Below are 14,565 nucleotides of genomic sequence, written 5' to 3' on the forward strand. Positions count from 1 at the left end.
CAGATCCCAGGCTGTCAAGAGACGTGATGAACTGGAGGTTGGAAGCAGTGAGAGATTCGATGTGGGCAAACAATCTGAACTGAATCCAGACAAGATGGAGGTATTAATGGTCCGTAGAAGAGAATAGGGAAGGGGAGATCAACATGTTATAGATGGGATTGCATTCCCTCTAGAACAATGTGTAGTCTGAGGGTTCTTCTGATCTGGTACTGCTCCTGGATAATTAGGTAGCAGTGGTGGTAAGGAGTGCTTTTGCATTGGTTTGACCTGTGTACCAGTTATGATCCTTCTTTGAGAAGGCAGGTCTCACTATGCTAAACCATCCCTGGGTCACATCAGGGTTGGACTACTGCAACATGCTACATGTAATGATGCCCTTGAAGAGTATTCAGAAAGCTAGTGCAAATTGTGGGAGCCAAGTTACTTTCTGGGGCCTCTTGGAGTGACCATATTACTTAAATTGTAAAAGAATTACACTATGTGCTGATTGGTTTCCAGGTTCAATTCAAGTACTCATTATCACTTTTAAAGTGGCTTAAGACCCAGCTATCTTATACTGCCTACTCCCAAAGTGTTTCTACCCATCCAAAAGAACAGCAAGTAGAGAGTGTTGACACCTATGGAAGCTTGATTGTCATGCATACAGGACAGGGCCTTCTCAATGATTGCACCCTCCCTTGTAGAATCTCCTCTTTGGGGAGATTTGCTCCTTCACCTTTCTCCAGGCCTTTTGCAGACAACTAAAGACTGTTCTCTTTAGACAAACTGCTGGGAAATAAGAGGAAAACCTGCTATATGACCATTTACGGTCTTCTGTGGGTGCCAGTGGAGTTTTAGTGAGGTTTTAGATTGTGTGGTTTTTATCCTGCTTCTGTATTTTAAAATTAATTTAGTACTGCTTTAATTGTTTTTAAATGTAATAGCTGACATCCTCACTAGCAGTGTGCCTGTAGATAAAAAAAAATCACATGCACAGCACTAGCAGCCCCACTTCTTAAGAGCAGATGTTTGTGTGGATCGGGGCTTACCAATCTCTCCTTCCCTGGAAGTGTTCCATGTGATCCAGTACATCCCTTCCAGCGCAACCTTGAAGGGATGTACTCCAAGGTTGTACTGAGAACTTCCAACGGAAGGGGGATTGGTGAAAATCACCCTACCCAAACAAGCATCTGTGCATCAAAAGAGGGACAGCTAGTGTTACACATGTGTTTTAGCCTACTTTCCTTAAGGGAATTAAGCTTATGAGATCACCCAGCTTTCACCCAGAAAGGTGTCTGTGTGTGTTGTCATCCACCCCAATTCAAGATGGTGGATGCGTGAACATTTGAGACACAGGGCTAAGTTGTGAATTGCCTAACCAATCTGAACCAAATTTGGTACAGTTGTAGGGACATATAGGGGCACCTCAATGGTGTAGTTTGTGATGATGTCATCCATTCCAATTCAAGACGGTCGATGCATGATTGTCTGAAGCAGAAATTGGTAATTATCAATTAAGATTATAGTGTAAGGAAAGCAGGCAGGTTAGTTTTTACCAGCACATCTTGTTTTTATTGCAGGTGTGGACCATTAGTGAGGATGTCAGCCACTGTAAATAACATGTAGTGAAAGGTGGTTTAAATGTATAAATATAAATCCATCCATCCATCCATCCATCCATCCATCCATCCATCCATCCATCCATCTAGTAAGCCCAATAGCACAGGCAATTCCTCACTGACAAAACATTGTTGTTGAATAATGCTAGGCACTCATTTCCAAGACCAAAGAGACAATAATTTTGATTAAAACTCTCATGACAATGTTAAGCATTACCAACGCACCACCCCTCTTATTTGTGAAATACACAAATAACAGTAGCTATTTAAAAAATCAAGACACTTGATTTTTAATAGCTACTGATTTTTTAATAGCTTGATTTTTGATTTTTTAATAGCTACTATGTTTCAGTGTGTGTTACTGCACATTCATTAAGCATTAGAAAAAGAATTAGTTTTGATATGCAATTAGCAAGAGGGATTTCTAAAGGATATTTCTAAAGAACGTAAGAAGAGCTATGGACACGGAGATAGCCTATAGCAGGGCTTCTCAACTTTGGCCCTCCTGCAGATATTGGCCTACAACTCCCATATTGTCAATGGCCGCTGTGGCTGGGAGTTATAGTTGGGAGTATGTATGTATGGGAGTTGTAGTACAAAAACAGGGTGCCCTTAGGACTTAGGGGGCCTAGGTTGAGCAGGCCTGGCCTACAGCTATCAAAACTCTTAGCCATTTATAGACCTGTCCTCCATGAATTCATCTGAACTCCTTTTAAAGCCATCCAAGCTGGTGGCCATCACCACATCCTCTGCCACAGATTATTTATTTATTTGACATATTTCTAAACCGCCCAAAACTTGTGTCTCTGGGCAGTTTATGTGCTGTGCAAAAATATACTTCCTTTCGTTGGTCCTAAATTTTCTGGCAATCAGTTTCATTAGATGACCCATGGTTCTAATGTTGTATGTGAGAGAGAAAAACCTATCTCTAATCCACTGTCTCCACACGATACATAGTTTTATAAACCAATATAATTTTTCCCACAAGTCACTTTTTTTCTAAACTAAAAAGTCCCAAATGTAGCCTTACTTTGTAAGGAAGGTGCTTTAGACTTGATTATTTTAAGTGCCCATTTTCATATCTTTTCCAGTTCTATATCATTTTTTTAACATATAGTGACCAGAACTGTACATAGTGGCCACACCATAGATTTGAATAATGGCATTATATTATTAGCAGTTTTATTTTCTAACTCCTTCCTAATGAGCCTTAGAATGCAATTTGCTTTTTTCATCACTGCTGCACACTGAGTTGATATTTTCAAGGAGCTATCCACCACAATCCCATAATCCCTCTCCTGGTCAATCACCAACATCTCAGATCCCATCAGGGTATACTGGGGTGTGCAATTTGATTCACCCTTGAATAGATTTGGGTTGAATTTGGAGTGATTAGCAAATTCGATCCTTAATTGAATCACCCTCAGAATAGAGGGCATGGTTCGGAGTTGAGGAGAATCATTCATGATTTGACCTGAATCAATTAGGGTGATTCAAAGGCCATTTTTCTGATGACAGCTGGTCTACCTAATGGGATCAGTGGACAGACCAGCCCTCCACTCTGGAGTTAGTGTGTCAACCTGCCTTGGAGGACAGGTCTACCCAGGTAGACCAGTCTTCCGAGGCGGGCAGACGTACTAAGTCCAGAGTGGAGAATTGCTCTACCTGCCAATCCCAGTTGGTAGACCAGATCTCCCTGGGAAATAAACACAATTTTGATACTGTTTCCCCCAGAAAAATAGTCCTCAAAATGGCAGTTGAATAATCAAATCTATTCAAGTGATTCAAGTTTGATTTGTCAAGGCAGCCAACAAAGCTGCCTCTTCTCAACAAATCAATTTGAGCTTTTTGCAGTTTGATTCAAGCTTGAATCAAATCGCAAAAGTTGTTTCATGCACACCCCTAGTGTATAGGTGAAGTTGAGATTTTTTGCCCCAATTTGCACCACTTTATGCTTACTAATTTAAAGAATAAATAAATAAATGTAAGAATTACTTATACTGAACCGCATTTGTCATTTTGTTGCCCACCCACCCAGTTTGAAGAGATTATATTGAAGCTCCTAACAGTCTATCTGGATTTTAGTACCCTAAATAGTTTAGAGTTCTCTGCAAATTTGGCCACCTTGCTGCTTGTAATATATTATGAATAAATTAAAAAGGACTGGCTGACATGATCCATAGACCTCTGGCAACTGTAGATCCACAAGCAGCCTTTGGTGTCCTTGTGTGGAAGGCTGCTTTGCACAGAGGACTGGTTGCAGTGCAGGAGGGGGAGCAATTTTTGCCATCTCTCCCTTCCTTTTCCACTGCATAAATGTAAGTTTTGGGCAGTATGAAATATGTTAATTAAGTAAGTAAGTAAATAAATAAATAAAATCTGTTCCCGAGGGTCTTACAGTCTTCAAGAACAGATTTCCACATGTAGAATGGGCTTTGGGAGGGAGAGAGAGACATGGAAATAACTCCTTGTTCCCCCTGTGTTCCTGGCTCATTGCACAAAGCAGCCTTCAGCACAGGGATGCTGAAGATGGTTTGCGGATCTGCAGCGCTCCTTCTGTTGCAGGAAGGCTGAGCACCAGTCCCATTACAGCAGTATATCAGTTTCCTGCTCCACAACTATAACTGCAAGCTCAGGTTTTACAATTAAATTCAGTATTTTTATAAGTATTAAACTATGACACCTACTTAACAAACTATGCAGAATGCTGAAATTTGAAATATAAAATGCTCAGAGTAGTGTTTAGTAGCGCTGGGCAATCAGGAGTATTGGAACTCCTGATAGCGCCATTCCCTCCTCTCAGCATGGGGAGGCAGCTGATTGAGGGGCAAGTGTCCCAGATAGTAGGGTGGTGGTTCTTTAAATCCTGAACCCAGCACTGGTGTGGGGAATGCAGAGTGGGTGAGGAGAATGCTGGGAGCATCTGTGGGGAAAAGCTTTGAGAGGAACTACAGTCCCCAGGCATCCCACGGTTTCCCCCAGCTTCTTTGTGCTCATCCCCATTCTCCCCTGCATGACTCCCTGACCTCCCCATCTGCCCAGCCTTCTCTACACCAGTGCTGGTGAAGAACCCAACATACTACCTGGGGCACCCCTCCACCATACTACCCCCACCATACTACCTGGGGCAACATAATGCAATCCCTACCATACTACCTGGGGCCTCCTTGTGATGGTGGGGAGAAGGAATGACACTATTTTGGGAATTCCAATACTTTTGATAGTACAGACCTAATGTTTAGTTATATGCCCACATTCTGATTTCAACAAATTTAACAATTTCAATCTGTTATGAAAATGAAATTTCACATATGTTGCTTATACCTAAAATAGCTAGCAAAAGGGAAGTGTTCCCCACAAAACCAGAAACAGTCTTTACTAACCTCCTGATACCGTGCTATGCCACCATTTACAGCAGCATCAATAACTCCATTCAGGCACATACTGAGTAGATTGATGTTGCCATGCATTTGTTTGTGTTGGTACTGGCTTATCAGTGTTCTTAGCTCCTGGTTTTTGTTCTCCACTACTTGAATGGCATTTTTCAAAGGACTTACTTCAACCTATGAGGCAATAGAGCACACCAATAGCATCAATCAACATCACATTTCTGTTAAAGAAATTCCAACCATTTCTTGAGGAACACTCATCTGACATATGACACTGATCTCAGCATTGTTTTTAAAGTTCAGCTTAGCAAACATAAGAATTGGTTAGCAGTTATGAAAGCTGTCATATTGACTATGAAAAATTGACAGGTAATCTCTAAACACAATACTGCTTCTCTGAGTATACTGGGAAACCTCACTATTCACGGACTCACCACCCACGTTTTTTTATATCCGTGGGTGTCTAATTTAGTATCCACAGATAATTGATTTCATTATCTGTGGATACTAAAGGGTTAAACCCAGATTTTCACAGTTCCTAGAGGCCGGAAGTAACAGCGGAGGTCACTTCCGGCTGCCATTTTGTAATCATTTGTAAGCAGGATGTAAGCAAAAGCCATTTTGTGATTCATTTCTTTTTTTAAAAGGCATTTTCCCCATGATTTTTCATGGCTTTGGGGGGCATTTCGCAGCTTGGGGGGCATTGCTGGACACGAGAAGGGCATAAGGAGACCCCGCAGAGCATGGTACAGTATCTCCTCCCTTTTTACCATTTTTGCCATGCTTTTGTAGTATGGGGAGCATTTCACGGTTTGGGGGGCATTGCTGGGCATAAGGAGGGCACAAGGAGACCCTGTGGAGCACGGTGCAGTTTTTTTCACCATTTTTTGCCTTTCCCCCCAATCCAGGAACCTAATCCCAGTTCCCATAGGCACAATGCCTCCTTACTCGCGGTAATAGGTGAGGAATGGAACCCCCACAAGTAAGGAAGTTTGCCTGTACTGCAATCTGAATTAGTGTCAATGAGAAGATAATTATGTGCAAATGGCCATTTTAAACTGTGAGAAACAAGCAGAAAGTTGCCCATGCTTTCCCTTTAGATAGCCATTAACCCCTTAAGCAAAAAGTATAATCCTTGTTACCAGTTCTCTTCTCTCTACTTCAAACCACCGAGAGATCCCAGGTAAACTGTGAGTCAGTGTTAGAGTGGTGCGTTCAATCCACAAGCTCTGCAAAGAAAAATACAGAAAATGCAAAACCCAGTGTTTCAAACTCTTATACATCACACATGTGGGATAGATAAGAACATAGGAATATAGGAAACTGCCATATACTGAGTCAGACCATTGGTCTATCTAGCTCAGTATTGTCTTCACAGACTGGCAGCGGCTTCTCCAAGGTTGCAGGCAGGAATCTCTCTCAGCCCTATCTTGGAGAAGCCAGGGAGAGAACTTGAAACCGTCTGCTCTTCCCAGAGTGGCTTCATCCCCTGAGGGGAATATCTTCCAGTGCTCTCACATCTAGTCTCCCATTCATATGCAACCAGGGCAGACCCTGCTTAGCTATGGGGACAAGTCATGCTTGCTACCACAAGACCAGCTCTCCTCTGTCGGATCAGAAGCCCTGTAGCTCTCCTCTGTCGGATCAGAAGCCCTGATGGATCAGATGAAGGATCCAGCAATAGCCATCAGATGTTTAACAGAGAACACAAAGGCAACAAACTACTTTACTGGTATTCAGAGGGACCACTGCCTCTGAACGAAGGTTTCATTTAGCCATTGACAGACAAATTAATAGAGGACAGTCTAATTCTCAATTAAATTAACTAAATAAGTCACCATCAACACATTTTGCAGTAGTGGATTCTCTAAATCAACAATGTGTTGCATGAAGTACCTTCTTTTCTCTGTTCCATATCTATTGCCAATCAATTTAATTTGGTGACCTTGAGTTCTGGTGTTTTGACAGAGGGAGAGAAACCAAATTCTCCTAGAGGGTATTAACATGATTGCCCTGAGCGGGCAGAGAGGGCACAAGGGGAAAGGCTGTTTTCCACTTACCTTACCCCCAGACAACCAAGCAGGTTGACTTCGGTGTGCCTCCTGCATGCCCACATGGACAGCCGTGTTCCATGCAGCTCCATGAAGCACAGAGCAGGGCAGAGGGATCTGGGGCTAGAACTTGTTGTTCTGGCCTACAGGCATCCCTCCATGCACACGCGTTGCACTGGGGATTCCCCTGTCAGATAAGCGCTCTATGCGCCCATCTCTGTGATTTCTCGGGCTGCATGCAGCCTGAGGAAACACACAATACCCGGTAGCTGTGGTAAGGGTGCGAGAGCACCCTTAACCTCAGCTAAAGGCTGGGTTTGTTAAGGGGCTTAGGCAGGCGGGGAGTGGAGGGATCCACAAGGATACCACCTCTCACAAACAGCCTAACGCTGCTGGGGGCAGACCAGGAAGGCTTAGGCTGGTTATGAAAACTACCTCATCTTGCATCATTTTATTAACAAGGGTCCACTAATTTTGGCAGGCTTTAATAATAACCAAAAACATGTGGTCACCAGGACCCTGCCCCACCCCAAAGATCAGGGTCATACCTCTGACATTGTGCTGTGTGCTGAAAGCACATTGCTTCAACAGGGACAATTCCTCAACTCCCTCCCCAGCTCCAGCATTGGAGATGGAGGTGGGTGGGTAGGTGGGGCGGGGGGTATTGTTCCTTACATAGTGTTGCACTTCTGAGGCATTTCAGGAGTGCATTGCAAAAACAAACTCCAGTCCTCATCTCTGGCTTGGAGCTGTAAAGGGTATCATTCCACAGTTGATCTGGGTTTCCTAGGCCCACCAAAGCTCAGTATATCTGTGGGAAGATCCCTGTTTCCTCACACTCTGCACTTACAGCTCCAAGCCAGAAAGGAGATTTGAGCCCTTTAGGGTTGTGCATTTTGTTTTGTTTTCTGTTTTGTTTTTGGCCCAAATCCGAAACACCCCCATTTTGTTCTTTGTTCGAAATCAGCCAGTCCGAAACACCTCAGTTTTGTTTTTTGTTTGAAATTGCAAAATCCGAATCCGAAATGTTTTGGATTTTTAAAAATGGCCCCAGGGACAAACCAGTGGGTGGGGGTGGTAGTGCCGAATGGGTGGAAACTACCACCCAAATTTCAGAGGAATTGGGCAAAGGGCTGATTTTTGGTGAATTTTTGAAGTATAGGATTTTCCCCAGAGGGAAGAATGGAGGTTTCAGCAAAAGTATAGCTTCATGTTGGGGGGAAAGGGGTGGCCCAGAGCAGAGTAGGGTGGGTGGTAGTGCCCAGTGGGGGCAAGGAAGCTGCCAGAATTATTTCAAAGGAATTGGGCAGAGGGCTGATTTTTAAAGATGTAAAGGAGTTTGCACATCTGTAAAGTTCTTTCCCATAGGGAATTATGGACCTCCATAATTCCTGCCCCATAACTGCACTTGGGGGTCACCAGGGTGGCCTAGAGTGAGTGATGGTGTAAAGCACATAGGGTACCAACCACCTCCATGGGTTGCTAACCCATGGAGTACTGGGTTCTGTTGTTTCTGAGATGTTTTGAGTGTAGATTCAGATTCTCTGGTAGCATATGAGAGTGGATTCATGGTTTGTCATTGAAAATCTCATATGCTACCAGAGAATCTACACTCAGAACACCTCAGAAACAACAGAACCCAGCACCCCATGGGTTAGCAACCCATGGGGGTGGTTGGCACCTTGTGTGCTCTACACCACCACTTGCTTCTAGCCACCCCAGTGTCCCACAGGTGGAGTTATGGGTCTGCTGAAACCTCCATTATTCCCTGGGGGGGAAACCTTAAAGAAGGGTAAACTTCAACAATTCCTAAGAAATCAGCCCTTTGCCCTCTTCCTTTGGAATTTGGGTTGTGGCAGGCACCCCTTGGGGCACTGCCACCCAACCCACTGTTTTGCCCCTCAGTCCCCCTTTCTGCCCTGAATCTGCCCCAAAGATATGACAATTTCAGAAATTCTTTAAAAATCAGCCCTTTTCTCAATTCCTTTGGAATCTGGGTGGCAGCAGGCACCCATTGGGGCACTACCACCTGAACCACTCTTCTGTCCCCAAAGCCCCCTTTCTGCCCCAATCCACCACAAATAACATCAACATCACACATCAACAACAGTAGAGCCTGAAATGCAATTGATCTACACACAACAGTGTGAAACGACAACAATGAAATATACACTGCCCCACTGGCCAATGAGGGTAAACGCACACTGCCCCACTAGCCAATGAGGGTAAAATTTACCCTTAAATTTGCTTAAAAGGAATAAGGAGGCAATTGCCAGCAGATCGGCCCATGCTTTCGCTGGCCAATCTGTGGGCTGGAAGGGCTGGAAATTCAAACAGATGTCAAAACTCAAAATGGAGACTGAAGGAGAAAGACTTTTTGCGATTGCAAAATGGAGTTCCAAAACAGCAGAAACAACAAAACGTTTTGTATCTGAAACAGGGACGTTTTGTTTTGGCTACAAAATTTTCTGTTTTGAGCATTTGGTGTTTTGTTTTGGCTACAAAACAGCCGAAATGGCCTGTTTTGTGCACAAAACGTTTTGTATCCGAAACGAAACACACATCCCTAGCTTATTTTCATGATGCACTTCTGAGGTGTTGTGCCTTGGAAACAGACTGCTATATCAAAAATGATCTGCTCCTCCAAGCTTGGAGCAGAGTAGAGGGTAGGGAGAATATTCTTCATCTTTCACAATGATTTCCAGGCACAATGCAATGTTAGGGCAAGAGCTCAGACCCATGATCTCAGACCCATCATCCTCTCTAATAAAAGTCTTGGTGTCCAACTGTGGACGAACACCAAGCGTGTGTTCGTGCCTCCCTGGCCTGTTCTGGGCATGCGCTCCGCGCATGCCCAGAACAGAGCAAGGGAGACACAACCGCCAGCACGCGGCGGCCATCTTGGGCAGCCAGAAGCGGCCGCCCCGAAGAAGCCGAGTAAGCGGCGGCGGGGGACACTGGCCGAGGTGGTGGCGAAGCCACCGCCTCGGCCAGAGGACGCGGCGTGGCAGATCCATGGCTGAGGCCTGGCCGCGCCGCCGCTTACCCAGCTTCTTCGGGGCGGCTGCTTCTGGCCGCCCAACATGGCCGCCGGATGAGGCGGCGGGGGAAACTGGATGCGGTGGTGGGCCCGGGCAGCGGCGGGCCCGGCCGGAGCCGCGGGCGGCGGTGGGTGGCGGGAGGGGGAATGGCGGCGGGGGTCTGGAGCGCACAGCTCCACTAGCACCCGTTATCCAACAGGCTTAAAAACATTAGTAAATACAATAAAACCAATAAAGAGACAGCACATAACAGACACTAGGCTTATCTCATCTGTCAGGGAGGGTCTGGTAAATATTATAAATGTTTCTCTCTTGTCTTAAGGAAGCTATTATTAGAAAACCTTTGAAGAAACCTGGATTGGATCCCTCAGAGTTAGCTAATTACAGACCTGTTTCCAATCTACCATGGTTAGGCAAGGAGGTTGAGTGGGTGGTGGCCTCTCAGCTCCAGGCAGTTTCAGATGATGCAGATTATCTAGACCCATTTCAAACTGGCTTTCATGTGGGTGATGGGGTTGAGACAGCCTTGGTCGACCTGATGGATGATCTCCAACTGGCTATCGACAGAGGGATTGTGACTCTGCTGATCCTTTTGGATCTCTCTGCGGCTTTCAATACCATTGGCAATGGTATCCTTCTGGACCGCCTGGGGGAGGTGGGATTGGGTGGCACTGTTTTACAGTGGTTCCTTTCCTACTTCTCCAGTATATTTCAGATGATGTTGCTTGGAGATGGTTGTTCTGCAAAGTGAGAACTGAAGTGTGGAGTTCCACAAGGCTCCATACTGTCTCCAGTACTTGTTAACATCTACATGAAACTGCTGGGAAAGATCATCAGGAGGTTTGGTGAAAGGTATTATCAATAAGCTGATGACACCCAGATCTATTTCTCTATGTCAACCTAATCAGGAAATGGCATATCTTCCCTAAATGCCTGCCTGGAAGCAGTAATGGGCTGGATGAGGGATAACAAACTGAAGTTGAATCCAAATAAGATGGAGGTACTGACTGTGGGGGAGTCGGGCTCCAGGAGATGGTTTAGATCTGCCTGTTCTGGATAGGGTTACACTCCCCCTGAAATATCAGGTATGTAGCTTGGGAGTGCTCCTGGACCCAAAGCTCTCCCTGGTTTCTCAGGCTGAGGAGGTGGCCATGAGCGCTTTTTAAGCGTCAGCTGATATGTTGGCTACGTCCATTTCTGGAGGTAAATGACCTTAAAACAGTAGCTGACTACTGTAATGCACTCTACATGGGGCTGCCTTTGTATGTAGTCTGGAAACTACAATCGGTACAGAATGTGGCAGCCTGATTGGTTTCTGGGACAACACGAAGGGACCACGTAGCATCGGTTTTAAAAGAACTGCATCAGCTGCCAATATGTTTCCAGATGAAATACAAAGTGCTGGTTATTACCTATAAAACCCTTAATGGCTTGGGTCCAGGGTATTTAAGAGAGTGCTCCTTTGTCATGAACCCTGCCGCCAGTTATGATCTTCTAGATAGGTCCAGTTATGGTTGCCACTGGCTCGTTTGGTGGTGACCCGGGACAGGGCTTTCTCTGTGGCTGCCCCAGGGCTTTGGAATATGCTCCCTGCTGAAATAAGAATATCTTCTTCTCTGTTTGTTTTCAGGAAGACCCTCAAGACTCACCTGTTCTCACAGGCTTTTAATTAGAATTAATTTTAATAATTTGTTTTAATAACTGTTTTATGCTATTGTTTTTTATTGTGTCTCATGTATTTTAAACTGTGTTGACTGTTAATTTTTTTTAAAAAAATTGTACACCGCCTAGAGATTTACATATCATGCGGTATAAAAACATGATAAACAAACAAACAAATTTATCTGGTATAAAAGAGTGTTACTATATTATTAAGCAGTCCAACCTTAAATTCATTTTCCTTGTCTTTTGGGCCTTTATGGAAAGGCCTGTCATAGCGGAACTTTCTGATATTGTTAACTCGATAAAAGCTCTTTATGCGATCAGGAACACGGTCCATTTGCAGAACATCAATATTATCAGGAATGGGAGTCACTGCATAGATCTGCAAATCTGCAAAACAGTCCAGTCAAAGGAAAAAAAGGACATAGGCACCAAACAAGAAAAGTCATCAGATTAACATTACACTATTAGCAAGTATACATGACAAATGTGCATTCTGTATCCACTGAACTGTTAACATTTGAAGCACTACAATGTTTTTGAAAATTAAGTGCATACAATGAGCACATGCAGTACAGGACTTGTGATTGCCAGTAGCTCCTGAATCTATGTATTTGTTCAAATAATATACTTTTAGTAGGTTCAAACCATATAGATTTACAGTGGTCTGTAACATGTGATCAAAAACAATTTATTATGTAAAGAAACCCTCAATCTCCTCCCCAAATAATACCCACAACTTTTCTTAGGTTGAGATTACATGACATTGAAGTTCGCTTTTCTTTCCATGCCCATCCTTTCGTCTGAGCCCTGTTTCAAAACAGTTGACTTAGTAGTCATTTAAAGACTACAGGACCTGTAAAGTTAAAAAATTATCAAGAGTTAGGGTGGGCCAAGATGTCTTCATATCCAGCAGTAGGAAGACGCCTTCAAGGTAAGTAACCAATGTTCTATTCCCCGCTGCTGAAACATGACATCTCGTGGGATATGCCACAGCTGATAAGCCCGGGTGGGAGTGTCTGGGGCTACTGCTGAGGAAGTACCTGCTGTAGTTCTCTTCTACCAAATATCACTTCGGCAGAGCACTGAGTGACCATCTTGTAATGTCTAGTGAAAATAGACGATAAAGACCAAGTTGCTGCCTTGCATATCTTAGGCAGAGGAGCGTTTGTGGAGAAGGCTGCCATTGCTGCTGCGGCCTTGGTCGAATGAGCAGAGATATGGAGGGGCACTGGCACTGATGAGCCAGCGTGGTGTAGTGGCTAGAGTGCTGGACTAGGACCGGGAAGATCTGAGTTCAAATCCCCATTCAGCCATGATACTAGCTGGGTGACACTGGGCCAGACACATCTCTCTCTGTCTAACCTACTTCACAAGGTTGTTGTGAGGAGAAACATAAGTACGTAGTACACCGCTCTGGGCCCATTGGAGGAAGAGTGGGATATAAAACGTAAAAAAAATAAAAATAAAAATTGGTATCTTTAGTGTGTCATATGTGAGAGATATGCAGGCTTTGATCTATTTGGCAATAGTGGCTTCTGATACCTTTTGGCCCACAGAGGTAGGAAGATAGGACACAAACAAGGCATCCCATGATTGGCATGGCTCAGTATGTTGGATACAGGTCTTTAAACATCTAAAGTGCTATGCTCTCTCTGACAGCCTATTCTATTTGGTGTTCAGAATGCCGCTCACATGATGTGCCCTCAGGGATGCCAGATGCATTTCCACTCACTGAAGGAGACGTGTTCCTTCCTGGTGTAGGGAGCATGACCTGGTTCCTCCTTGGTGCATGATGTGTGTTTTTGCCATGATCTCTGTGCTGACCAGGAGTGGCCAGGATCTTTTGCATGCATTCCTGTGGCAGAATTAGCCTGTCCAGGATGGTGTGTATTACTACCCCCAGATGGTGGAGTTTGAGAGGGAGAACGTTGACTCTTTGACTGATTGACTAGAAGTCTGTGGTTGGACAGAACTTGAAGTGACAGTCTCAGGTATGACTGGGCTGATGGTAATTCTGGTGCTCTGAGGAGCAGATCATCCAGAAAGGCAAAGATTTGGTGCCTTGGACAGCACCATAGACAGGCTAATCCTGCCACAGGAAAACATTCAAAACATCCTGGCCACAATACATTTGATCTCTGTAGACAACAGGGTATCACTCTTAACTCTAGCTTGCCTATTGGGGCTAATAGTGGCAACCCTGGAGGCAGTAGACTGGGCCAGGTTCCACCTATGCCTGCTCCAGTGGTTCTTACTTCCTTACCACAACATGATCGCATTAAAGCCCTGGAGCCAGAGGAATGTGATTAGTGGTGCCATTACCTTCGTGAACACCATGGGTGCTGATGACAGGCAGAACAGTAAGGCCTTGTATTGGTAGTGCCTGCCCGTATATTTGAAGTGAAGGAATGGCCAACTGTCTAGATGGATTGGAATGTGGAGATAGGCCTCTGTCAGGTCTATGGAGGCAAAGTACTCCATGTGGTGGAGGGATTCCACAATCGACCTCAGGATCTCCATTTTGAATTTTTTTAGTCTGATGAATTTGTTGAGCAATTTGAATTCCAGGACCACCCTGAGGGAGCTGTCCTTTTTTGGCACAGTGAAGAGAATAGAGTATACTCATCTGCCTTGCTGTTGAAGAGGTACTGGCTTTATGGCTACTATAGTTTCTAGATGCTGGGTGGCCCATAGGAGGCCATATGCTTGATATGTGAATGAGAATGTGGGGTTGCAGGAACCTGTTTGAATGTAGTGGTGTAATCTATCATGTACCCATGCTGAATGGTCTGAAGGACCCACCTGTTTCTGGTGGAGAGTT

The 14,565-nt window shown here is 44.5% G+C and overlaps 1 protein-coding gene across 10 annotated transcripts in view; it reads right to left on the reverse strand.

Moving 5' to 3' along the window:
* DOCK3 (dedicator of cytokinesis 3) overlaps positions 1-14,565 on the reverse strand; it is a 448,426-nt gene that overhangs the window by 69,125 nt on the left and 364,736 nt on the right. For all 10 annotated transcript variants that reach the window (XM_053296419.1, XM_053296418.1, XM_053296424.1 and 7 more), the window contains 3 exons: positions 11,965-12,131; positions 6,130-6,216; positions 4,982-5,161 (listed from right to left, as the gene is read on the reverse strand). In XM_053296419.1, coding sequence (XP_053152394.1) covers positions 4,982-5,161; positions 6,130-6,216; positions 11,965-12,131 — 434 coding nt within the window. The remainder of the gene's footprint in view (positions 1-4,981; positions 5,162-6,129; positions 6,217-11,964; positions 12,132-14,565) is intronic.

This window comes from Hemicordylus capensis, chromosome 2 (genome assembly GCF_027244095.1).
Source record: "Hemicordylus capensis ecotype Gifberg chromosome 2, rHemCap1.1.pri, whole genome shotgun sequence".
NCBI lineage: Eukaryota > Metazoa > Chordata > Lepidosauria > Squamata > Cordylidae > Hemicordylus > Hemicordylus capensis.